Source organism: Camelina sativa, chromosome 11, assembly GCF_000633955.1.
Source record: "Camelina sativa cultivar DH55 chromosome 11, Cs, whole genome shotgun sequence".
Taxonomy (NCBI): domain Eukaryota; kingdom Viridiplantae; phylum Streptophyta; class Magnoliopsida; order Brassicales; family Brassicaceae; genus Camelina; species Camelina sativa.
The window spans coordinates 41,639,604-41,665,366 of NC_025695.1; the positions used below are offsets into that span (position 1 = coordinate 41,639,604).

The 25,763-nt window shown below is 33.1% G+C and overlaps 8 protein-coding genes across 8 annotated transcripts; 6 read left to right on the top strand and 2 right to left on the bottom strand.

The window, feature by feature from the left end:
- LOC104725888 (growth-regulating factor 7) lies at positions 4,422 to 5,896 on the top strand. The gene is made up of 3 exons (XM_010444638.2): positions 4,422 to 4,569; positions 4,670 to 5,135; positions 5,262 to 5,896. Exons 1-3 carry the CDS (start codon positions 4,422 to 4,424, stop codon positions 5,761 to 5,763), a joined length of 1,116 nt encoding a protein of 371 aa, XP_010442940.1. The 3' UTR covers positions 5,764 to 5,896.
- Positions 6,605 to 7,493, top strand: LOC104728858 (RNA-binding protein 38). The gene is made up of 3 exons (XM_010447788.1): positions 6,605 to 6,830; positions 6,924 to 7,174; positions 7,271 to 7,493. Exons 1-3 carry the CDS (start codon positions 6,660 to 6,662, stop codon positions 7,491 to 7,493), a joined length of 645 nt encoding a protein of 214 aa, XP_010446090.1. The 5' UTR covers positions 6,605 to 6,659.
- LOC104725889 lies at positions 8,426 to 9,140 on the top strand (the record flags this gene model as incomplete). The annotated part of the gene is made up of 1 exon (XM_010444640.2): positions 8,426 to 9,140. A coding segment is annotated over one exon (666 nt), but the record flags the coding sequence as incomplete, so codon positions are not given.
- Positions 9,413 to 9,919, bottom strand: LOC104725890. Its single transcript, XM_010444641.2, has one exon. The coding sequence runs from the start codon at positions 9,864 to 9,866 to the stop codon at positions 9,522 to 9,524; it is 345 nt and encodes a 114-aa protein (XP_010442943.1). The 5' UTR covers positions 9,867 to 9,919; the 3' UTR covers positions 9,413 to 9,521.
- Positions 11,286 to 11,681, top strand: LOC104725891 (RNA-binding protein 24). Its single transcript, XM_010444642.1, is given in 2 exon segments — positions 11,286 to 11,447; positions 11,541 to 11,681. Coding segments are annotated over 2 exon segments (303 nt in total).
- On the bottom strand, positions 12,527 to 13,579 carry LOC104725892 (NDR1/HIN1-like protein 12). Its single transcript, XM_010444643.2, has one exon. The coding sequence runs from the start codon at positions 13,402 to 13,404 to the stop codon at positions 12,763 to 12,765; it is 642 nt and encodes a 213-aa protein (XP_010442945.1). The 5' UTR covers positions 13,405 to 13,579; the 3' UTR covers positions 12,527 to 12,762.
- LOC104725893 lies at positions 16,967 to 17,702 on the top strand. Its single transcript, XM_010444644.1, has one exon. The coding sequence runs from the start codon at positions 17,016 to 17,018 to the stop codon at positions 17,640 to 17,642; it is 627 nt and encodes a 208-aa protein (XP_010442946.1). The 5' UTR covers positions 16,967 to 17,015; the 3' UTR covers positions 17,643 to 17,702.
- On the top strand, positions 24,299 to 25,746 carry LOC104725894 (CBS domain-containing protein CBSX5). The gene is made up of 2 exons (XM_010444645.2): positions 24,299 to 24,712; positions 24,805 to 25,746. Exons 1-2 carry the CDS (start codon positions 24,369 to 24,371, stop codon positions 25,703 to 25,705), a joined length of 1,245 nt encoding a protein of 414 aa, XP_010442947.1. The 5' UTR covers positions 24,299 to 24,368; the 3' UTR covers positions 25,706 to 25,746.

Below are 25,763 nucleotides of genomic sequence, written 5' to 3' on the forward strand. Positions count from 1 at the left end.
TGAACAGAAGCTCCAGCAATAATGTTGAAGATGCAAGATTATTAGACCAAGAGCAAATATATGGTATGGTATCTCATGAGTAAAGTATGGGCCGAACGAAAGAGCCCAGTGTCTTTATATGGGCTCTCTGAATCTCACCGGTTAAAAAATTGTGCTTTTACATTATTATTATTATTTTTACTCAAATTGTGCTTTACATTAAAAATAAGAAAAAGTCTTAGAAAATCAAATAAGGAAATTGGAAATACACGATAAATATTTTAAAATTTGTCTATATGCATTCTAAAACCCAATACGGAAACAAAACTATGATATATTCAACCATACCTTTATTCTATTGTGTATTGAAAATATTTTATCTCTGAATTATTTGCAAACCAGGAAAACAATAATTTGATTTCTATTTTGTTTTCCAAAACCGGTGAGTTTTGATTCTTAACGTAAGAAGAACTTCGATTCACATTTATTTAAATATTATAATTAATATATATATAATAAAATTTTAAAATATTACGAATATGTAAAATTAAAAAAGTTTAAAATACTAAATAATATGGTTATATAGTAGATGTGTTATAAAGAGGACATGTTGGAATTAATAAAATATTATTAAATTTGTGTAATACAGATTAAATCCTTATTTTATCATTTGTCAACACTATTAGTATTAGAATATTTGACATATAAAATTAAGTTGATTTAACTAAGATTGCGTAAAATAATTAAATCATTAGGAAAAACGTGACTTAATCATAGCTTATAAATGAATTATTATGTATTTAGATCTCTTAGTTTTGTTATAATAATTAAAAATCAAAATAGAATCTCAAACACTAAACAAAACAAACTAAATATAACAAACAAATGGTCATGAATTATATTGCGAATTAAAAAGTTAATATAAACATTTAGCCGCAAACTAGTTATTCCTCTATTTACAAAACATTCAAAACAAATACAATAGAAAATATAAATAATAATAAAAATTGTATTCACGCAGTATACCGCGGGTTAAAATCTAGTGTTTTATATAATTGAAGTCCTATTATGTACCTTAAATCAAATCTACCATATACTATATATTAATTTTTAAAGTTAACAAGTTTATATTGGTTTAGTGATTAAGTTGATATTTTAGTTCACAATTGTATAAGTTCGAACTTTGCAAACTACATTTTTTTATTTCATTTTGATTTTCTCATGTAGCTCCAACCCGCAATCTATTTCGCAGTAGATTATATATATTTTTGACATCCATCAATTCATTCCGCCAAACTCACAAAGTAAATATAATTGATTCGCATCGTCATATTTTTAATTTTTGGATACCCATAAGTAATTCATAAATATTTAATAATATTAAAAATTAAAATATTACTCATCCGTTTCAAAATATAAGATGTTTTAACTAAAGCAAACAGATTAAGAAGTTTTCAACAAATCATAAACAATACTGGATAATACAAAATATAAACTAATCTAAAAGTTGCATTGAAATTTGAAAACATCCTATAGTATGAAACAAAAAACTTCTCCAAAACATATTTTGAAACGGAGAGAGTATATCTTTTTGGTTACGTAAATATTTTATAACATTAATAAAAATAATATCTATTAGTAAAATTTTAATACTAAAAAGTATTATCATAATTAAAAAAGAAACTCAAAAGGAATTCATAATTATAATTTTACATAAAATATATTTTTTAATTTTAACTACTAAAATTTATAAAATATTAACATGTAAGATTAATTTTGGAAAAAATTTGGTTTGGCATGCCTTCAATTACAAAAAAAAATCACCCTCTGTTGGAGAAAAAATATCTTTAGAAATAATAAATATAACATGGATCTCACATAAATATTCAGTTTATATTTTTTTGCAAATCAGCTTTGTATTTATAGGAATTCTAATTAAATAGAAAATATATATATATATATATTAATTTTCATAGAATATAGAGAAAAACTTGAAGAATATGTTTTCTAACAATTGTAGAACATTAGTAAATGTTAGAATTGTATTCTAAATTTTGTAGTACAAAGTGCAAAGTATAGAATATGTATTCTTAATTTTGTAGAAATTAGTATTCTAGTTACAATAGAACATAAAACTTCTAAATTTCATTGAACATGTAGAGTTTGTAAAATACATTATCCAAATTTTATAGAATGTGTACAATATATAGAATTTACATTCTAATTCCAGAATGTGTATTCTAAACTTTGTAGATCATATTTATCCATCCAAAACGACAATATAAACAATATATTTACGATGTTATAAGGATCCTCATGTATTTTCATCATTTTCTTAAATGTCTTTTCATCATTTTCTTAAAAAATTATTAGAATCTTTTTTGAAAAAAATTTGCTAAATCAACTGCAAAGAATAATTTAAAATAATTGACATTTGTTCATAGAATGCATGTACTAGATTTGTAATTGTTACCTCTATAGATATTGATTAGAATCTGTAAACTACTAGAGGTAACCTTTATGGTAAAAGTCAGATTAGCCAAAGGAAAATGACGAGCATGGTAAATGTTACCTCTATGGTAAATGTTACCTCTATGGTAAAGGTTACCTTTATTCGGTTTACTATATATGTGAATGATTATACGTGATTTGGAATTAGTTTTTTTTTTTGATAATCTTAAGATGCCAAAGTGTAAACTTGGATGAGTCATAAATAAAAACCATTATCTTATTTATGACTATATATTGCAAGAACTCAATTGAAAAGATCTTATATAGTCAATTTTAATCTACCTCCCGTTATACAAATATACAATATCTCGTTTTTAGAAAACAAATCTAGTTTCACATAATCAAAAGAAACACAATAGATAAGTAAAAGAAAGAAGGATTCATAATGGAAAGACATGTCGAGAGCACATGGTGTTTGTATGGGGACAAATTCCAATGTGAGAAAGAAAATTAAAAAAAGTAGAAACAAAACAAATAATATGAGAAGGGAGAGTGATGCATTTGTCTCCTTGGCGGTGGTAAGGTGGCTTCACTCTCACCCGACACCTCTTCAAATTTGGAATACACCTAAGTATATCATAATTGTATTTTACACATTTCGTTATGTAGATACGACACTCAATCACGGATCATTGTTGTTGTTCCATCATTTTCCTCTTTTTATTAAAACATCAAAAAAAACATTTTTCGAAAACGTAAATGTTGGATCGCATCCAACCACTTGTTATTATTTATAAATCGTAACATTTCTTTCGAGATGATATTTATTTACTATACAAAGATAGGTTAGTGTCACAAAGGTAGCAATTGGTTTGATGGATATTTACTTCTATAGTTTTTTTGTCAGAGGACTCCAATGAACTCATATGTCACTTTTAATTGGATGAAGAGGAGCATATGTGAAAGAAGAGGAGCATCAATATTGAAATGGCAATAGACTGAGAAGTCAGAAGAAATCTTTTTTATAAAAATAAACAAAAGGACAATTAGTGGGGATATGGGGTCCTGAAGAAGAGTGTGTACACATCAACTTTTGCCATTTTATTTTGTCTCGTGGCTTCTGCCTCGTTGGAATTAAAGCTTGAGACAAATAGAAAGACGTTCGTTACTTGGCTACCCAACAACTTCACTTTCTTTGCTCTTGTCACAATCCTAACCCATTTTTCCTTACATCTAACGTATCATTGATTCCTTTTGAGAATTTCCATGTTCAAAACCATATGAGCAAAGATATTTATGCAATTTGATCCAAACGGGTTAATTTGTTTATTAGTGTGTTACACTTAATGTAATCTATGATACTTAGATAAGGATGTTTGCGATGGATCAATTCATGACTTTGTGGTTAGCATGACATATACAAGAGTGTTTAGAGCCAAAGTTTTCAATTTAACTACTATTCGACATAGTTGCATTGCCATGTGCCCATGTTAATCTCCATATCAGCCGTCAAAAAAAAATATCTATGCCAATCTACAAACTAGACTCGGAGAAAACTTCCCCACCGTTAGATCGTTACATCCCCTAATTGATATGATATTGATCTCAAGATGGGTCTGTCTTTTAAGGATTGATCCAAATGTCGGAAGCATGGAAGCATAGTATAGGACAATCTTGGCGGCAACCCATCACTACTCCATATCAATTGTATCCACCCCAATCTCTCTCTCTCCTTCCCTATGATGTAATTATATATATGTTAGTACATTAGCATGATATGAAAGTAAAGGCAAGCAACGTTTTACTCATTATCTTCTCACCAAATTTTATAGCCCACACAACCTTCTGTAAAACGTATCTTTTACTTTCTTTCTTTTGAAAAAAGAAGTCACATGTTCTTAAGTGTCTTCTCATGAAGATGTAAAAGGAAAAAACAAATCTCAAAAGCTTTACTTACAAAAGAGTTTTTAAAAATCTCAAACCCTCTCATCATGGACTTTCTGAAAGTTTCAGACAAGACAACAGTTCCATGTAGAAGTGATTCTATGTTTGGTTTGAATCAGCAACAATACAAAGAGTCATCTTTTGGATTCAGAGACATGGAGATTCATCCTCATCCTCATCATGCCATTACTCCTTGTAACTACTTCTCTCAACGCTGTTCTCTTCTTTTGGCTTGAATCTAAAAGAAAAAAAAACAGAGCATAACTAAATGTTCTTCTCAATGATTTGTTAACAGACTCAGGAAACGGAGTTTTGGGTTGGTATTACTATTACCCTTTCACAAACGCACAACTAAAGGAGCTTGAGAGACAAGCGATGATCTACAAGTACATGATCGCATCTATTCCAGTTCCTTTCGATCTCCTTGTATCGTCATCTTCCTCTACTACTCCATGTAACAATAAAAACATCGTCGGAGATCTAGAGCCCGGAAGATGCAGGAGAACAGACGGAAAAAAATGGAGATGCGCTAAAGAAGTCGTCTCTAATCACAAATACTGTGAGAGACACTTACACAGAGGCCGTCCTCGTTCAAGAAAGCATGTGGAACCTCCTTATTCTCGCCCTAACAACAATGGTGGTTCTGTTAAAAACAGAGATCTCAAAACTCTCCCTCAAAAGCTATCTAGTAGTTCCGTAAAAGACAAGATACTTGAGCCACTGGAGGTTTCTTCATCCCTCTCAAACTACATAGAGTCAAGGTACTGCTCTTCAACTAGTCTCAGAATCAAACTCTGTTTTGTTTCTTCTCAGAACCATACTCTGTTTTTTGGTTTTGGTCGTCTCTGTTTTGATCGTCTTTAGTTTTTGTTTTGAATTGGAAACAGAGGAAGCGAGATGTTTCCTGTACCGGCAGAAACAGAACAAGAGAACAAGTATCTAAATTTCATCGATGTCTGGTCAGATGGAGTAAGATCATCAGAGAAACAGAGTACAACAACTTCAACACCTACACCTGTTTCTTCATCCAATGGCAATCTCTCTTTGTACTCGCTTGATCTTTCAATGGGAGCAAACAACTTAATGGGCCAAGACGAAATGGGCCTGATCCAAATGGGGTTAGGGGTAATCGGGTCGAGTCGTGAGGATCATCACGGGTATGGTCCTTATGGTGTGTCTGCTTCACTAGAGGAGATGTCTAGCTGGCTTGCTCCGATGTCTACCTTGCCTGGCGGACCATTAGCGGAGATACTAAGGCCGAGTGCGAATTTGGCAATCTCCGGCGATATTGAGTCGTATAGCTTGACGGCGACTCCAAGCTCGTCGCCGTCTAGAGTGGTGAAGAAGACGATAACTAGTTCAGTGTCCGACGAGAGCAGCCAGATTTAGAGATTATGGAGTTTCGTAATAACGACTTTTTTTTGTGTTTTTTTGGCCTTTCTTTAATTTTGTGCCTGTAAAACTGTAAACAGTCACTTTGATTAATTATGGAGTTATATTCGATCAATGCTGTTTTAGTGAATTTAGACTTTTTAAAGGTTTTAATTATAATAAAATAAAATAATAAATCGAATTAGATTTGATTATATTCTATGTGTGGTTTTGTGTTTGTTTTCTTAGTTGTTGTTGTTTGTTTTAGATGAATTTTGAGTTTTCTGCTGAGTTTATGTAATATTTAACTATTCCATTATGCCAAAACATTTAATTTAAGGAATTTTTTGTCCCTTTTCATTGCTCTGTTTAAAAGGAATTTCCCATACTAAAAATAACTTTTTGAAACTTATCAAAAAAAAAAAAATTGTTTCTTAGTGATTTATCATAAGCCAAAAAAGTATAAAGAAATTAACTCAGATGTATTTCACTAGTTCATTGTGATTATCACACCAAATATAAAATTGCTCATTAATTGTGGTTAGGTTTAAAACTTTTACATGAGTCCTGGTTTGACTCTGTTTTGTGTCGTAAACATACATATATATTTTAGTAATTTGTCTACGTTTGATATGTTAATTTAACTTCAAATGTTCTAGTATCTTATTGTGTCCACACAAAAAAAAAATGTTCTAGTATCTTCTTGCAATACCTATTTAGAATCGGAAAACAAAAGATGTAGTATACATATTATTCCTTTTTTCTTATCCATTTATGGTTTTGTTGGATTCATCTGATATATATATATACTTTTAACACACCCATTCCCTTCGTAACACCTTTTTTTCTTCATCTAGGTTTCAGATTGTTCGACTCTCTTCTTTTCACCTTTTTACTCTTTTTGCAAAGAGACCATGTCTCAACACCAAAACTTCGATACAACAGACACGAAGATATACGTGGGAGGTTTGCCTTGGAAAACAAGAAAGGAAGGCTTGATAAGCTTCTTCGAACCTTTTGGAGAAATTATCCATGCGAACGTGGTTTGTGATCGAGAAACAGGCCGATCTCAAGGTTATGGCTTTGTAAGTATCCAAGAAACCTACGTTTAGGTTATTTTCTTATATATTCAAGAGACTTTTCCAATCATGAATTTTGTATATATTTCTTTTTTTCAGGTCACATTTAAAGATGCTGAATCTGCAAAGAGGGCTTGCAAGGATCCAAATCCGAAAATTGACGGACGAGTAGCCAACTGCAACCTTGCTTCTGCTGGTGCTAAGGTCAAACAAAACCAATCCAAGACAAACCCGATCCCTTTACGTCATGATGGCCTTTGTTTCAGTGCCCCAAGTTATCGCCAAAACCTGCAGCAACCTTCAAATTTTCATCAACCACCAGTAACTGCGTACGCTGGACCTCCTCATTGGTATTTTTCTTGGAATAAATTAAAAGTATAGAAGTTTCTTGCCATGGTTTCTTTAGTTAATTAATGTAGTTTCTTGGTAACTTTTCAATGTTTTAGGAACCAAGTTTATCCGCAATATCCCCAACAGTGGTATTACAACTATCCACAGTTTTACAATTATCCTCAGCAATATCCGCAATATAATCCCCAATACGATCCGATGATGTCATATTACCAGACTTACCCTGTGGTTAACACGAACCAATGCTACTTTGGGACGCAGCAATCTACAAACGCTGTTTACCAAGAATCGAGCAGCTCATCGGCTACGCCAAAGTAGACGGAGTGGACTTCCACACCAGGGTCTTCGTCAACTGAAACGATGAATAATAATAATACTAGTGATTTAGGGTCCGGTGGAAACAAGCAAACTTAGACTTGCGGAGTTTGATGATGGTTCTTATGTTATTAGTACTTTAAATATATCAATGTTACTTCTCTAAACCATATATGGTTTTTCTGACTATACTATAGCTAAATTGAATTATATAACAATTTCTTTCTTTATAATCCATTATTGCATCTCATATACCGTGTTATGATGACTCTTTGTATCTCATTAATTTGCCTCATGAGTTTTTCTTTTTGATTTTGATATAAATCCGATTTAGATATACAAATATACAAATTTTGGGAGAATTATTAACCAAACGTGACAATATTAAACCTAAACGGGTAAACTCATTTCATTGACGGCTACAATTCGGTGATAAGTTTCGTTGCCAATCATAAATTTTCCATTAGTGTGGAGATATCTCAAACTTCGAAATCGCAGTAATTAGGGTTTCACGATTTTGTGGCAATCATGAATCAAGGTAATCCTTCTTTTTGTAATTAGGGTTTTACGATTTTTGCTTATTACGATATCTTTGGAACGGAGGTTAATATATTTTTTTGCCTTCGTTGCTTTTATCAATCAAGTTTAATCCTGTTCTTCTTCTGGATTTGTGGTAATTTAGAGAAACGCTTGTCAATTTTATAGTTGATCAATTTCAATCATGACAAAATCCTTTCGGTTCTGCAATGGCTCTTCAAACCCTAATTGTAGTGTTGAAGTTCTTTGTAACGTTTTTTTTTCCTTTGTTATCTCTTAGCACTGTCTATTGAGAGTTTCTCTCCTATATATCCTATGGTTCGAATTTAGAATTTTATGTCTATTCTTCTTTGCAAAGTGTAGTCCAAATTTGATATGGTTTGTGACACATCTTATTTTCAGTGTTGGGACTTGCATCTTGTTTCACCAATGTTGAGTCGATACCGATGCTAAACGGGTCAAACTTTTCGGAATGGAAAGAACGTTTGTTACTTGTGCTTGCCCTCATGGATCTTGATATTTCCCTCAGGGAAGAGCGTCCAGATGCCTTAAAGTGCATTGACAAAACCGAGCGTTGGGACCGTTCCAACCGCATTAGTATGATGATGGTGAAAATCCGGATCCCGCCAAAATTCAGAGGCATTATCCCCGATGATGTTACAACCGCTAAAGAAGCTTTGGCTGCGGTTGAGAAGTGCTATGCTAAAAACGAGAGGGCAGAGTCTACAATGGTCATGGCTGAGTTTTTGTTAAAGAAAAAAACGAATGAGAGTGTTAGAGAGCATATTATGATGAAGATGAGCGTTGCAGCTAAGTTGAAGAAACTCGGGATGTGTCTTCATGATAATGTTGTGGCAGGTTTGATACTCGATAGTCTTCCCTCGGAGTATGATCTGCTTAGGAAAACTTATAGCCGTATGCGACTGGAATGGTCGACTCATGATCTTATCTATCACTGTGTGCAAGAAGAGGAGAGGTTGAAGAGTGTAAACAAGGAACATGATCTTGTTGCTGGTAAATTCATATGTGGTAAGAAAAGAAAGCACTATGACGAATGTTTATGATTTGATTCAGTAGTGGCATTTGAATAAGCCATGTGCTTTAGAGGCTATATTTGGGAAATAAGAAGCAACAAAACTTTTTGGAATTTTCTTGGTTTCTTTTTGTGTTTTTGGAACAGATCTATTTTGAGTTCCAACTTTTTTGTTTTGAGCATATATCATAATATTTGTGTTTACTCTTATTTTTTATCATATTAAACTCTAAAAGAAACATATGAAAACAAAGTCATCCATCGATCGTGGATTAAAGCGAAAACATGTTTTCGCCTCTTCTAGACTTATTGTTCTGTTTCCCCTGTTTTGGCTCTGTTCTTCTATTAACACTGATGTTACAAAAACACTTTATGATACTTACATTATGTTGTAAAAGCTAGTACAATATGACAATGCCATGAGCCGCAAAATATGTAAAACCATCTAAAAACCCAAAATCTTATAGTTCAGGTGATTCATGGATAGATTCAAGCCTGGGGATCCACTTACTCTCGTCAACATATCTAAGAGAGGTTCTCTGATTCACAAAAACCAGCTGCTCCAATGAAATTTGCTTCGCCAACAAGCGATCCAGCTGTTTCCTAGTTATCACCACTTTGATTCTCCTTGTTCCTTCCATAGCCTTTTCTTCAGACACTGAATCATCCTCGGGACATACAGATCCCTTCTTGATCTCTGCGTTAGAAACTTGAATCTTGCTACTATCAAGATGTTTTACGCACAAACATACACCAAGGTTGGAGAGACTCACCAATATTTGCTTCAAGCTTAGTCTTTTCTTCATTTCTATTCTATGTTCGTAATTGGATAACCTTAGAATAAGCTGTGAGATTTCACCTGTTTATATAAAGACAAACACAAAGATGCTCCAATTATTAAAATCATGGGTTGTGTTTAAATTGGAGTGGATAGTAAAAAAGTAGGTGGGAATGTAACAGATTCGGATCAATGTGTATCTTAATGAGCAAAAGAAAATTAGAGATCAAGTCTTGAAAATGTTAACACGTGTACACAATGGGACGGTTCTTGCACATAATAAAACATTAATTTTGGACCGACTTTTTTAAATCCATAACCATATGGCTTGTCTAATACTTCGTGGTATATCATGATGAAACCTACTTAATCTATCCTACTATATTAATTGAGAAATACGAATATGAAACTAACCAAGTGTAAAAAAATTACATGTGCATATTATTGGTCTTAAAGCAAATATTTAATTTTCAATAAAAGTAATAATACAATTTTAATATTAGACTAATAATTTTTTTTAATAATTATTAATTTCCAAAAAAAACAAATTCTCCTTCTAATTAATTATAGACAAAAATTATTAATTAATTTTAAAAATTTGTAAACCAATCAGAATTAAAAAAAAAAAGATTTTATTTCTAAGTATCCAAATTATAACTATATTTGGAAGATTTTTGTTAAGATTTTAAATTATGATTTTTCTATCATCTTTATTTTATTTCATTTACAAATTTTTTTGAATTATCAAATAATACATATGATAAATAAATATATATATTTTTTCTGCATATGTTGTGATTTGAAGTTTTTAAAACGAAAATATATTACTCAATCTATAAAAAAAAAGTGTGTTTTAATATTCCATATTGACGGGTTGGTAAACCTAAATTTACGTGGTTGATAAATTAATAAGTTTTATTTGTTCACAATTTGCTCACAATTAGAATATAATAATTAATGCTTTTAATATTTCACAAAATAATGATACAATTACAACAAACAATATAAAATGGTAATATACATTAGACAAATTAAAATATTACAATATTATAAAATAATTAGTATTTAAAAAATATGAAGATTTACTAAACAATTTTAATATTAAAAGTAAATATTATCTTAAACAAAATAATGTTTTTAAACAATTACAACCATAATTTTTTTTTTTTATATTATAATTTTTGAAGAAAATGTTGATTTGTGCTTTATAGCACGAGATATCCCCTAATATTAATAGAATCTAACTAATACTATTTGCCATTAGAACTTGGAAGTCAATAAAAAAAAGTAAATAAAAAATTGAATAAAACAGTGGTATTCTCCTAATCAGAGTCGAGACAACAATCGTCTCGTAAATATATATATATATATATATATATATATATATATATATNCATGTCCTTCACCTCTTCTACTAATTTACAACAAAATTTTACTTTCTTTAGCCATGTATCAACAAAACAATAGGTACACAAAAATTTATGTGGCAGGTTTGCCTTCGGTTACAAGAACCGAAGGTCTCAGAAGCTACTTCGAACAATTTGGAGAAATCGTCTATGCTAATGTAGTTTGTGATGGAGCAACACAACGATCAAAGGGATTTGGTTTTGTAAGCATCTTAAACAATAGTATTTTAACATGTAGAGTAATTATTGGTATACACTTAGTTTTTTTAATCATGAGTTTGTGTCACTATTATTAGGTCACGTTCAAAGAAGCTGATTCTGCAACGAGAGCATGCGAGAATCCAAATCATATGATAGACTGACGAATGGCCAATTGCAAACTTGCTTATCATGGTGCTAGGGTTCCCAATAACCAACCAATCCAATACGGTTATTAATCTCAATCCTCTCTTTATTGGTTTTCTCTCTAATCCGATTAATTATTACATATTAGTAGTGATAATTATTCATTAACAATCTTTTGTTCTTGTGTAAACTCAGGTCAACCGGTCTTTATGTACTGGTATTTTAATTTCTCCTTTTTCATCTATATTTTTTAATACAATTAAAACCAATTGTGTGGTATTAATTAACATGGAACTAATGATTTTTTTTTTCTTCAAATTCAGCTTGTATAACCAGCGGTATTACGTATGTTACCCTTGGTATCCGTATTAAACGTAATCTTAATCTGAGACATGGAGCTTCATGTTCTGTTGGCATGCATCCTCGTAGTGAACTGGTTTATATAGTTCGTCTGACTTTTATATTAGCGTAAGTGAGATATTATAGTAGACTTTGATGTCATTGCTTCTGTTTGAAACAGATTATATCATCTAATACTCTACTTTTTATTAGATTCTACCTCTACAGATTTTTTTTTTTTAATGAAAAAACTTTAATAAACTGTTTTGTTATTAAGTTTGACGCAACAAAAGGAATAACTAATTAACGAACATAAAGAATCTATTCTTGCAAGAATATGTTATATCAACTAAACTGCGACATTCTTTATTCGAGTCTCAATGAATCTTCTGCACTGCTTCCTCGTACGTATCTGTTCAAAAACATAGAAACTCCAATAGGAAAATAGATGGCTTTCACTTGATACTTCCCTAAAGTAGAGTGAAGATATAAGAAACAAAAAAAAAAGTAAACTAATTTCAAGAAACACAGACAATATATATGGACCCAAAAATCTCAAATCTTTATGCGTATAGCTCAAGAGTAAAAAAGGTTAAAATAATCAGGTGAAACTATAGAAAAATTCAAACTTCCTCTGCTTTTTAACCAAGGATATGCTCTGTTTTTGTTATTTTACATCTATATTATTCTATATAGACAGTTCAACGTAGCTTTACAAAAAGTACTAATTACCAGCACACAAATAAAATAAAAAACACCATCAACATACATAGTTTTACGCATAAGTCAAAGAAGCTAGAGTGTATATATATGGTTGATTATAATCTATATATTTCATATAGTTGTTGAGCAACGAGTCCCTTGTAGTGAAGCTAACGGAGGAGTGGTCATGTTCTGTCCAAAAGCCACAATTGCTAGACAATTTACATTAAACCGGTATGCGCCTGAGACCCATGTACCAATCTTCCACCGTAGCTTCCCGTCCATCTTCAAACCAATGATTACTCTACCAGTTGTGCGATCATGACCGATTTGATAACCAAAGGACTGAGCAACGGGTAGCTCAGTACCTTGAAGAAACGCTGTCAAGAGATTGATTTCTTCATGGGATTGGTAAAAAGGCGGTAGAGAAGCCTCTGAGGTGATTTGTTGTCCTCTATAGGCTGCGTAAACAAGTAGCTTGTCGTAGTAGATCCCGGCTTTTTTGTTAGGGTTTTTGGAGAAGAGAGTGAGTTGGATTGAAGAGTTGAGGAGATGAGTGGAGGAAGAGGAGAGATTGAGGCTGTATATATCGGCTTCCGTGAGGGAGAACTCGGGTTTCTCGGGGTGTAGGATGAGCCAAACGAGTAAGATGATGAGGAGGAGGCCGCTGAAGAACGTTGAGAATGTAAAAAAGAGTTTCTTGTGACGGTTGTTGATGTTAATCCCTCCTTTCTTGGCGCAATGTTTTGGAGAAGTAACGGAGATTTGAGACATTTGGAGAGAGAGAGAGAAAGAGAGATGATGATGAGGAGAAGAAGAAGAAGAAGATGGACAGAGAAGAAGGAGAGCAGGCGAAGGGGTTGATATAAAGAGTTGAAGAAGAAAGCTATAAGCACTTAACCGGCAATTATCTTGGTGGTCTTTAGTAATGCTTTTTTGACTTAGTTGTTTGCTTGCGAAGGAGTGAAAATATTGACCGTTGGATCAATTGATAAATGGACTTTTGTTTTCTTGCTGTCGTTTTTTTCTTTCTTTATGAATATATTTGCGTGAACGTTTTAGTTACTTATATTAGTGTACATGCTTGATTAGTTAGGGCAAACACGTACCAAATTATTAATAAAGTTAACACATCCTGAGACTTTGAAATGACTAGAAAAGCAAAAGCTTAATTCTCTTTAATTTCAAATGATTAGTATTTTGTGATATTGTGCATGGTAAGTTTTGTGAGATAGATCATGCGAAGTTAGAAGACAAAGACCTGAGATGTGTAGACTAAAATCGATATCGATACCTAATTTTGTTAGTTAAAATATATTTTTAACAAAGCACAAGTGTAGGATTAAATATTTTAATTTAACACTTAGACTATTAAAAGAAAAATTACACTTAGATGAATAGACTAATATGGGGTAAAAATAATATACAGAAGAAAATAGTTGAACAAAACATTTTTTGGTCAAGAAGTTTTATGTAAAGTATATTCATATAAAGATACAAAGAAAGAGAGCGAGTCTTAAGGTATATGTGAATGAACCATGAGTCCGAAGATCCTTTTGTCGGAACCTAGAACGTTTATAAGTTTTTGCTCGATTTGTAGTATTTACATGAGACAACCCCACGTATTATTAAAACCATATACTATAAAATTAATCGAAGTATACAAGAATCAACGCCTCCAAATTGCTTTAAAAGGTTTCATCCTATGAAAAGCTTAGATTTTTTCCTTCCACAAAAGCAGCTTTTTCACATTTTAAAAAACGATTGGATAATATTTATATAAATAAATTGGATAAATATTTAGACTATAAATATTGTCTAAAATGTGTTAATGTCATGGAAGACATGAGGAATCTATAATTGGCTTTTTTCATAGGGAGGAAATAGTACAAAAAAATAGAGAGAAAAAGAAGGAAAAAAAACCGTGGAAGCATCTCAATCATTTCATGGGGGTGTGCTTTTTGTGTCTTTATGTAACCGTTCCTTTTACGCTAAGGAAAGATAGAACAACTCGTGTATGCATCCAAATTTCTTTAGATTTCACAATAACATTTGTAAGAGAGTTTTCTTTTATAACTCTGTTAGCCTAGATAATAAGATGGAAAACTAAGTAGAAGAGATATGATATTCGTATATTCAAAAAGTAATGGATCTTAGCATGCATCTTGGAGGATCCATACTCTATAATTATAAGATTTTCTTTTGGAAATACCCCTTAGAAGTTTAATGGAAAAAAAAGGTTTCTGAATGTAGCTCTAAAAATCATTTAAATTTTAGCCTCTTCTGTTATAAAATTTTCAATTCTCAAAAGCGTAGGGACCTCTAACTCTCAGAATTTGGATAAAAGGAGAAACGAAAACAATGCGACATACTAGTTTATTAATTTATATATGGATTGTATTTGTTATATTATAGTATGCTTTTTGGTTCATGAATAAACTACTTATAAAAAATGACCCCATGGACTTTGGTGGCTAGTGTGCGATTATAATAATGCTCTTCACTTCTTTTGAAATGCTTTCTGAAAATTGTCCATCATTGTAATGTTCTTGCTTTGGACCTAACTTTTTACGGTTTAGCTATTCAAACAATGAAGTGTGAAAAAGAGACTATGCTTTTCAATAATTTCTTTGGTATTTAAAAGTCACTTTTTGTTGAATTTTCTCAAAAGTTTTGTGTTTTAACGAAAGTGAGTTTATATTAAAAGAACCCAAGTATATATATGAGACTAATGTTATAATTTCTATATGGTTGATGAGACTTAAGTCTTGCAACCTAAATATATATCATCCAGAAGAGTTTAAACTTTAGAGTTTAGAACATGTATGTGAAAAGTGATATATATATATATATATGGTCCAATTTTTTTTACTATATATTAGATATTTGGTCCAATATGAACTGTAATAAATTTTTGGATTTGTCTTTTTTGGCGGGCCAACCGAATGGGGCAACATGATGTGAACCAGATTTGTTGCGGAGTGAAATGAACTTTAATGCAACTTGGAATCTCCAATACATCGGTCTATGAGACCATGAAATAAGAAAAGCTAGAGGCAAATTATAAGATCACAAGAATATATAAATTCGAAAGTACTCACATGATTTCTTAGTAAGCTAGGGCCGATGGACACGTAGTTTATAAATGGCAAAAAGAAAAAACCATTTCTCGATATAAGCTAAGGGTTTCATCCTTCCGCATGGAATATGCTAATATTTTCTGTATCGCTTATCTTATTGAATCATTGGATGTCTCCTAAGGGACAAACATGAAACATTAGTTGTTCTTCAGATGTATATATACTATTAGACTTGTATATATTGACAATTACAACCGATGTGAGATATACTAAGTAAAAACATTTCTCCTCGAGAAAGCCTCGTAACATAGTCATTGTTCCTAATGACATATATATAGTGAATTAAATTGATATAATGACGGCTACAAAGAAAAAACGAAGGAGTGAAGGAATCTTAACAAAATTAAAAAAGGGACCTGTCAGACCGCCGTGCGACCACCCCAGCAAGGTAGAACCGAGCCAAGTAACGATCCTCTGCAGCACCAGATGCGTCCAAAGACAGATGTGGCCGTCAATCACGCTCTGGTCGCACAGTCCAGGTTCATCAACCAGGGTTAAGGGCCTGTCTCCTTTGAAATCAAGGAAACAGAGGTACGTCCTATACGTAAGGTCGTGACCATTGTTGCTTTGTGACCATATATAAATAACTCAGTTTCTTCATCAGCTTCTCGATGTGGGATCCAAACACTAATAATAAGAAAAACAAGAACGGGCTTATTTAACCAAAGAAACCTAGGCCTATTCATTTAAAATAAAATTCAATAGATATATACTAACACTTGAGTTATTTTATTTGTTAAGTGTAACACTTCCATGATATGTTTGATGTTTCAAATGGTTGGCATAAACCGAGTATATGAACGTTACAGCTTTTCATTTGGTTTTTCGTTTTTGTCTGAGTAGAATTGTAACTTTTATCCGGTAGTTGTGTCTTGCTTGGCTACTTCTATCTATGACGAAACAAATAAGTCCACTTTACTTTGCTGTTAGGAAAGAAATTAAAAATAGTCCAAATATATATTTATTTTGGATTAATTGTTTAAAAGCCTACAATTAAGTTACTGATATCAGTTTGTGAAAGTGTATTCAGTTCCATGCTTTTAATTCAAAGTTTGTCATATATAACGACCGAGCTAGTCAACGAATATGAAAATGTAACTCTCGTAATAAATTTATCGTATAATTAAGTTTGTGTTGAGTCACTGTATAAATTGTTTGTTTCTTGGAGTCACCAAACCATCTCAATCAAGCAAATCATTCTCCTCTAAAGAAAATATTAAAAAAAAAAACGAAATAGTAGTCACCATGGAAGGTAAGATCAAAACTCTTCTCTCCACAATTCTAGTTGTGAGTACTTTTTGTGCCATTGCTTTAGTGAACCCGGGGCTAGCTCAACTACCTACCATTCCTAGCTCCCCAATTGATCTTGCAAAATGTTGGTCATCGCTCCTTAAAATTCAAGGTTGCGAAGTCGAAATCTTCAAATCTGCTTTAACCGGTAAGTTTGAAAACGTTGGACCAACATGCTGCAAGGCGTTTACCGATATCGATGCAAAGTGTTGGCCCAAAATGTTCCCATTGAATCCTTTCTTCCCTCCTCTTCTTAAGGATGGTTGCTCTCGCATCAACGCAGCTGCTCCCGCACTTGCAACATCTAAACTCTCTATTGTTCCTGGATTTTCTCTACCTGGTTCTCCGGTTGATATCACAAAATGCTGGTCATCACTCTCTAGTGTCGAAGGTTGTGTAGCTGAGATATTCAAATCAGTATTCACAGGAAAGTTTGGTAGTGTTGGATCTACGTGTTGCAAAGCATTTTCAGATGTAGATTCAAAGTGTTGGCCACATATGTTTCCGCTAAATCCCTTCTTCCCACCTCTTCTCAAAGATAGTTGCTCTCGCATCGAAGCAGCTGCTCCTACACACAAGTAATGAAGTAGCTATATATGGGGGGTTTTATTCAAAATGCATTAAATTAGGCTTATTAGAACTTCTAGTTCCAATACTCGAGAAGAGTTTTGTTTATTCCAAACAGCCAGGGAAGAAATTCTTCACATGTAATGGTTACACTACGTCTTATTATCTACAATAATGGCATCTTTGTTATCTTTTCAATAATGGACGTCTCGTTTGCTCTAATCTCATTGAGGGATAATTTTGATTCTTGAAATAGCTATAGCTTCTGCCCCCTTCAGCAACATTTAACAAAGAATATTATTCTCTAAACATATCCGTCTAAGAAATCTAGGCGATTCCTAATTCACGCGAAGTGTTATTTTGTTTCTGGACTTTTAGGTTGATGAGGTTTTTCTTTTTTTCTTAATGGGGTTTATTGCTTAACCTTTTTCCAAGATGATCATATGGCGTGGAACAAAAAACAAAACAAACCCATAAGTGTGAGCCTAATAATTGTGAAAATACCTAAGAGTCTAAGACGGTGGGTGCAAATTTACATTGAACAATTAGAATCGCACAAAGATAATGTTAGGCATTCATGGTAACCAAAAACTGCGTTTTTTCCGACCATTAGTAAATAATATAGGATTAAAAGATAATGAAAATTGTAAACGAAAGATTTGATGGGATGTTATTTGTAAATAAACCTTACTAGATATCTTTGTTTCTGTTTCGTGCTATCCAATCAACCTTTGGATTCATTTGTTAGAAGTGGAGGTCGTGACGATTGAGTGATCCGAGAGTGACGAAGTTTCTTGCTTTGCAGTTAATCTATGGGGTCATATGGGAACAAAGATAAATCAACATGTAAGAATAGTTTCTGTTCATTTTTTAGACATCCGAAAAAAAAAGAAACCTGTCAGACCGCCGTGCGACCACCCCGGCAAGGTAGAACCGAACCGAGTAACGATCCTCTACAGCACCGGACGCGTCCGAAGACATATCGTGGCCGTTAATCACGCTCTGATCGCACGGTCATGGTTCATCAACCAGGGTTAAGGGCCTGTCTCCTTAGAAATCAAGGAAACAGAGGTACGAGCCTATAGAACAGATCCTGTTCAAGTAAGGTCGTGACCATAGACGCTCAGTCTCCGTTATATATATTAAAACTTTGCTCTTCATAACAGCGATGTGGGACAAAATTTAAAGGATCATATTAAAAGCTAAAGAGCATACATGGGTAGTAGTGATAATTGGTTGAAGGCCCACGTAGTTATATATGCAAAGCCCATCCCTAATTAGCGTTCAAAATTGGTCAAGAAATTAATGTGATTATATATTAGCAGTACGTGGTAACGGAGCCATCTTCACAACCTCAGAAAGAGTGAAAACAAAACCTGTGAGAACAAGTAAAACAGTCATTCAACTCCCAATCAATGTGTTTTAGTATATTCAGAAGAGTTATTCCTTCTCTTGGATTATCAATGATGAATCCTAGAAGGACTACCGTTATTAGGACGTCTCTCTGTGACTCCATGGCCGCTTATTATGATAGATTCCTTCCTTTGATGTGGTGCTCAGTGCTCACACATATTAACCTCCAAATTATAGGTTGCTGGCTTGCTGCTCTATCATGCTAATGGAATCTACAATTTTATAAGCATTTTCCCTTGCGGATGCAATTTTTTTAGAATGTTGACCATTGCCTTAGCGTAGTAGCATAATGTTGGCCTATCTTTAGTAATCATCTCCTGTGTTTTTTTGGGCAAACTAGTATCATCTCCTTTTCTTCTAGTTTTTTGACCACGACGTAGTACATACTGGTTAGAAAAAAGTGTCAGTATCATTTTAAACTAATGGTTTGATGGAGGTTTATTTTGTTAAATGAACCTTTCCAAAAACAGGCGTATGCCGCTTAGTGCAGAGAAGACACGGTATTCTTTAGTAAAAGGCGAAAGAATAGTTCGCTTTGCCTTCACTGCACGGCTCCGTGAATGATGGAATCAGCTCTGATGTCTTTATTTATATGAGAGTTAACTCACTATTCCTGAGTGTTCCAAGCGATGTGGGATGTGAAACGTCAACTAGGTAAAGAGTTAAACACATCTATCATGGGTTTATTTAGCGGGCCGTCGATTGATTTGTAAAGCCCATCATAAATTTATTGATCTGCCACGTAGGAGTAAGCAACTAAACAAAGATATAAGAGGCGATTTCCTTAAACCGGAGATTAAGATTCTAACAGATTACGCTATGGAATGGGGAGATTTAAGCCGGATAATGAACGTTCTTACCATAAATATGTAAAAACTAAGACGCAGCCAATATTGAAAATAATTTCTTTTCTTATTAAGAATCACTTAAACAATTTTACAAGATATGTTTAATCAGATTTACACACAGTCAACACGATTTGTCACTGACCAATTGTTAATCTAACCAAAATTCCTAAGAACCCTAAAAGTTTATCCGCTTAGTTCTCTAAAATTTTTCTTGAACGGTCAAACAACATGTTTGCCCAATAACACAATATATAGGATACCTCCTATGACCTACTTTCCTATTAAAGAATAAGTCCAAATCTTCTTAATAGATATGATAATAACTTGTTCTCTAATCAAAGAGTCTCTAAAAGCACAGCCACGTCACTCGATATCCGTTACGATTTCTACGTGTGAACCTCTCTTCCAGAGTACTACAGACCAGCCTTGTAGCAACCAAAGTCTTCATGCTTTCATTCTCCCCCTTTTTATTTGAATGTGACAACTCAAGCTCCAAATGTGAATAGTACTAGAATCTTCCAAAACCATAAGCCTCAACCACATTCAGCTAGAACATCACCATCATCATCTCATCATACTCCCCCAGCGTGAGTGCACATTCATATAAAAACAAGATATTCATTTTGAAGAAAAGGTGCTTACAAATGCACAGATTCTTGCAGAAGTTGAGTTTGAAGATGAGCTTGAAAGAGGTATTGTTTTTTTTTTCCTATCTGTTTGATGTTGATTACTAAGATACAATATCTAATACTTTTTTTGTTTGTCATTTTCTTTTCAGAGTTTGAAACTCTGACTCTTTAAGTGGTTAAAGAAGAAGAGGGGTTCAAATGCTTGGATGAAGAAGAAGTAAGTCGGCACTTGGGATCATTTGTTCGGATGAAGAAGAGGAGATGATATGATTGTTTTTTTACTTCTCTACTTACCCATCTCTTTAAGACTTTAAACTTACATTTGGTTTTACTTTTTTTTTATCTTTTTAAAACTTTAACTCTCAGTTCAGTATTTCAATTCATATAAAACTTTTGATTTCGGGATTTTTACTTAATTTCGATTAGTTTCAGTGAATATCGGGTATATCCGACCCGAACCCGACCCGATTCTATAAAATACCCGATCGGATTTTAAATGTGTACATCCGAACATCTGAACATCCGAAGATCCGAATCCGAACCCGATCGGATATCTGAATGCCTAGACCTATATAGAACAGATCCTGTACAAGTAAGGTCGTGACCAGTAGGTGATACGGGCCAAAGCCCACTTGTTTATTTGTAAAATCCATTCCCAACTTGTCTGCTTTAAACTGGAAGGTACATCTAAACCCAAATTTGATTGTGAATTTGTTATTTCTCGTAAAAAAGCATTCTGTTATTTACGAGTAAAAAAGCATTCTGTTATTTCTATGTTCACTATAATACATTTTTGTTAGCCTAAGAACTTTCGTCAAGTTACACATATTTTTTTCTTGTTGAATGAACAGAACTATCTTCCATATTAATCGCAGTAATCGGTATAGCAGTTGATGGAAGGCCATTGTTATTACATCACTAACAAGTCTAACATGATGCAACTTAATTATCTTTTCAACGAAACAGCTTCTCAAAACATCACAACTTAGAGATGGCTAAAAGAATTATATATTAGTCTTTATCTATTAAAAAAATTAGTCAATTTTGTTTTTTTAATGAAATTTAATTTTTAGTCAATGTTTAAAGCTATACAATTCATTAGTTTTCTGTGATTTTTTCATGAAAGAGAATACATATTAAAACAAAAATCGGATATTATATATGTCTGTTTTAGTAGTAAAGGCCTAGACGACACAGAGTGTGACATAGAAATTTGGTTCTATGTGCAATTTGCAAAAGAATAATTACGCATGCTCAAAACAAATAGGAATACTGTTACTTACCTACAAATTTTAAATAACTTGCAAGTAGCAAATACAACAAAAAACGAGATGTTGCAAAGCTTGGCCAACTTGTTCAATGACGTACGACGTTTTAAGGTTTTGAACAAGAAAACGTGTTTATTATCTTTCTCCTTTACTTCAAACGACATGACGAGACAAAAGTTGGTATCAGTTATGGAATGTATTCCTACAAACTTGTTTTGGAAGTCCTATATGCCAAATTAGTTAAGCTTTTTGTTTTTACATCTTTTTGGCTTGACAATAAGAGATTGGGACTAATCATTTTTAACTTATAGTCTCGTTGTTTTATCATCAGGATTTTTCGGTAATTAACAAAATTTGAGAAGAAATAAAGTGAACGTTGAGAACATTTGATGAAAGAGCATGAGAAACGTTGAAGCGCATAAGACAAATTAGTCCAACCCTGTGACAGCATGCTAGAGTAAAAGTAAAATTCAAAAGTGGCATTTCTATAATACTATTACTATCATTAAAAGCGACAAAAGTTTAACACTTTTGCAATTTTTAAACCAAATATCACAATCACTTAAGTGTGTTTATAATATACATTTCATGGGTCTCAACTCTCAACTCAACTAATAAGATGGATCACGGAAAACTTATACTAAGATTTATTACAGATATCTTTCGTTATCGTATCTTTCCAAAAGTAAATATAATTCATTATCTTTTATACAAACTTAACTATCGAGTATGGACCTTTAATATGTATTTACAAGTTGTTGGATCACACCTATCAACAAACCTTGGGGTCATATATATATTTTTTAAAAATATAAACGTTGGGGTCATATGCCTTCGTATTCATCTTTGCCCCTCAACGGATTAGATTTGAGTTAATGAGAATCAAACTTGGTTTCCCTGATTTTATATGAGCTGGTTTCGTATAAACATATGACTGACTACACATGAGAGTTCTGTCTTCTAACTTCCATTCCATGCATGTTTAAAATGTTGCCGATGTGAAGATTTGTTATTCTAATACTATTTGGAATAAATCAGTCAATGAAAAAATTAGAGCTCAAATCTTCGTTTAATGAACATGAGTATATGAAAATGAGTATATAGTTAAATTAATAAAGTAGTTGTATATTATAGTTAGGAGACTTGACCAAATTTAAATGTTTCTTCGAGTTCTAGGGTCTTCCCATTTAGTATAGGATATGTTGATCTCTTAGAACTTTGCAATTTTTAGAGTCACGTCGTACTGTTACCCTTTTTGACTTAGTTGTGTTCACCTGGCTACTAGCGTATCATATGTGTACCGAGAAAAATCGCTTCACTATGACCATGATCCCTCCTGAAACGAAACTCCCATATTCTTAGGTCTGTACAACATAATTACATAATTACCTGAGTATATATGAATGAGTCAAGCTCTGATTTGGAGTCTAGCTGGTTCGATCGAACTCAAGTTTTGGCCATTACAACATAAACAAATGTCTAGCATGATGCACATATAAATTCATATATACTAACTTAAGTTTAAAATACAATAAAGCAACCTATATATAAAAATAAAACAATAGCAGTTTCGAATATACGTCGATGCTGTACAATATCCTTCTACGTTAAAATACTTGACGTCAATTAGTCTTGGTTAAATATCAATATTTCATCAACTTTTCTTGTATCTATATATTTTTTTCATAAATGATTAGTGTTGTCATTAATTATTAGATTAAATATCTTTGAATTTTTGGCCATCCCCTTCCCTTTGTTCATTTTATAACCAAGGATATACATATATATTCTTAATAAGAAAAATTTAAAACAGTGAATTTATTTATATAAAAAAAATCTGAAATATGACTTTGTACAATGAAATGTACATATAATACATTCAAATTTGTTTTGTTGAAAAAAAATGCAGAATGAACAAAATTAAGAACAGATATTCATCTGCTATAATGTAAATGGAAAATGTAATATATTCTTTTATAACTTATATTCATCTTTTGATTTCATTCATTTCAAACTTACCTTTCTTTTTTTTTTTTTTCCTAAAATTCATTTCAAACTTACCATTTAGATATGACCTATGAGAGAAGGCCACAACCAAAAACAAAAGAATAAACTAACACCATTGTATTAAAAAAACATTTCTTTTTTTTTCTTTGAAAAATACATTAAAAATCTAGCAATATCAGTAGTGGAGTAATATATATAAGATCTGGTTTCATTGTTGAACTAATCTTGAATTGAATGAATATGCAAAAATAGTAATATATAACAATTTTAAAGATAAATACTCTAAAATGTTCTTAGTCACCCATTTGTACATCAAAATTAAATTCCAAACATTATAGTAAAAAATGAAAACACAATCTACCTGTAATTAACACAACCGACAACAACAACAAAAAAGGTAAAAAAAAAAAAAATCCATCTGTACACAACTATAAGACCAAGTAGTTTTGTGTTAATGTGTACTTTTTAAGACCGTACCTATCTCTCTTTTTCTTTATAAACTACTCTCCGCCTTCCTCTGTTCTCTCTCTCTCCTTCACATTCTCTGCAAAAACAAATCTCCTAATCTTTTCTTTTATGGCATCAACTCTTTTGTCTCACGAGGTATCTGATCTCTGTATCGGTAAGCCACCATTACGGTGTCTCTCCGTCGCTACAGCCACCGTAGCTGACGCCATCACCGCACTCAAATCCTCTGACGAACCGTTCCTCACCGTCTGGAGCTGTAACCACGATGATGAGAAAACAGATGGTAACGACAAGTGCGAGTGTTTGGGTAAGATCTGTATGGCTGATGTAATCTGTTACCTATCAAAATTCGACAACAATGTTTTGTCTCTTTCCTCTGCTTTCGACGCATCTGTCTCTGTTCTTATCCCCAAATCTCGTTCCCTCGTCGTCCATGTTCATTCTTCTTGCAAGTAAGGGACAAATCCATACATTGTGTTCTGTTTTTTAATCGTTCGTTGAGTTTAAAAATTTAATCTTTTTTTGTGTTCTTGATGTTTTCAAGATTGATCGAAGCTATTGATCTGATCATACAAGGAGCACAGAATCTGATTGTTCCGATTCAGACAAGATCATCAATCACGAAGAGAAGACAACAACAGAAGCTCCTGATTAACCGAAACGTCGTCGTTTCACTCTCCGCCACAACCGCAACAACACACAAGAACGGCCTACAATTCTGCTGGATCACACAAGAAGACATAATCCGATTCCTTCTCGATTCCATTAGTGTCTTCTCTCCGTTACCGTCTCTTCCTATCTCCGATCTCGGTGTTATCAACAGTACACAACACACTATTCTCGCCGTTGATTATTACTCCTCCGCCGCTTCCGCTGTCTCCGCCGTCTCTCGTGCAATCTTGGACAATGTCTCTGTTGCAGTGGTTGATAAAGGTTGTGATCAAGAAGAAGATTCACGTATGGCTTTGATAGGTGAGATTTCGCCTATGACGTTAGCTTGTTGCGATGAAACCGCGGCGGCAGCGGTTGCTACACTCTCTGCTGGAGACTTAATGACGTATATCGACGGTAGTGGTCCACCGGAGAGTCTAGTCGGAGTTGTTAGGAATCGTTTGGAAGATAAAGGGATGGTTGGATTGATCTCACTCATTGACTCTTTGTCGTCGTTTTCGGGTTCTTCCTCGGATGACGAGTCGTCTCCGGCGGGGAGGATGAGAACCTCGTCGTCTTATGGGAGATCGGTGAGTAGTGCGGCGAGGATGGCTAGGAAGTCGGTGGCGATAGTGTGTAATCGTAAGAGTTCGTTGATGGCAGTGATGATACAAGCTATTGCTCATAGAGTGAGTTATGTGTGGGTCGTTGATGAAGATGGTTGTTTGATTGGTATGGTTACTTTTGTTGATATTTTCAAACTTTTTAGGGAATTTTTGGATGGTGATAACTAATTCATCATATATTGATATACTCTTTAGTATTATTTTGATTTTTTTTTTTTTTTTTTTT